The 561-nt window shown below is 39.2% G+C and overlaps 1 protein-coding gene across 1 annotated transcript in view; it reads right to left on the bottom strand.

The window, feature by feature from the left end:
• Positions 1-561, bottom strand: part of LOC119588687 (serine/arginine repetitive matrix protein 2-like) — a gene marked incomplete in the record, with an annotated part of 176,340 nt that overhangs the window by 50,296 nt on the left and 125,483 nt on the right. Inside the window, 1 exon segment of the mRNA XM_037937322.1 lies at positions 23-123. Coding sequence (XP_037793250.1) covers positions 23-123 — 101 coding nt within the window.

Below are 561 nucleotides of genomic sequence, written 5' to 3'. Positions count from 1 at the left end.
ACGCAGAAGGCCCCTCCCGTACCTGGTGTGGGGCGACCTGTGCTCCGACTCATGGTATCCTGACGAGTCCGAGCTGCGCCGCGACAGGTTGCTTCCGCCGCCGTCTCGCCGATCGCTCTCCGCCTGTGCAAGCGAGCAGAAAATCGCTAAGTCAAGCTAGCGAGAAATCGGTGAAGTAGAGCAGGCTATGAATGGAGTTGAAAAAGGAAATAGGTTTGCGGGTGACTATTTTTTTTTTTTATGAAATGAAAAATGAGATGACTTTGTTAATTACCTCAACGATGAGATGGATATACAAACAATGAAAATTGGATAATTTCATAAAAGGAATAGATGGGACAAAGCGGGACGGTAAAAAAAAATAATTTGTGATTTTTTTTTTTTTAAGATGAAAAAGCAAATGAAAAATGGGATAATTTTATAAAAGGAATAAATGGCAAAAGTGGAATATGAGTAAACGCGACACACCTGATCATTACGAATAAATTAAATAAACCAACATGAATTAAATAATACGCATAAATAAGGATGGCAATAAACAAAAAAGACCCAGTAAATAGA

The sequence above is a fragment of the Penaeus monodon genome, chromosome 24 (genome assembly GCF_015228065.2).
Source record: "Penaeus monodon isolate SGIC_2016 chromosome 24, NSTDA_Pmon_1, whole genome shotgun sequence".
NCBI lineage: Eukaryota > Metazoa > Arthropoda > Malacostraca > Decapoda > Penaeidae > Penaeus > Penaeus monodon.
Note: the sequence above shows the minus strand (reverse complement) of the source record. Positions and strands in the feature narration are given on the sequence as shown.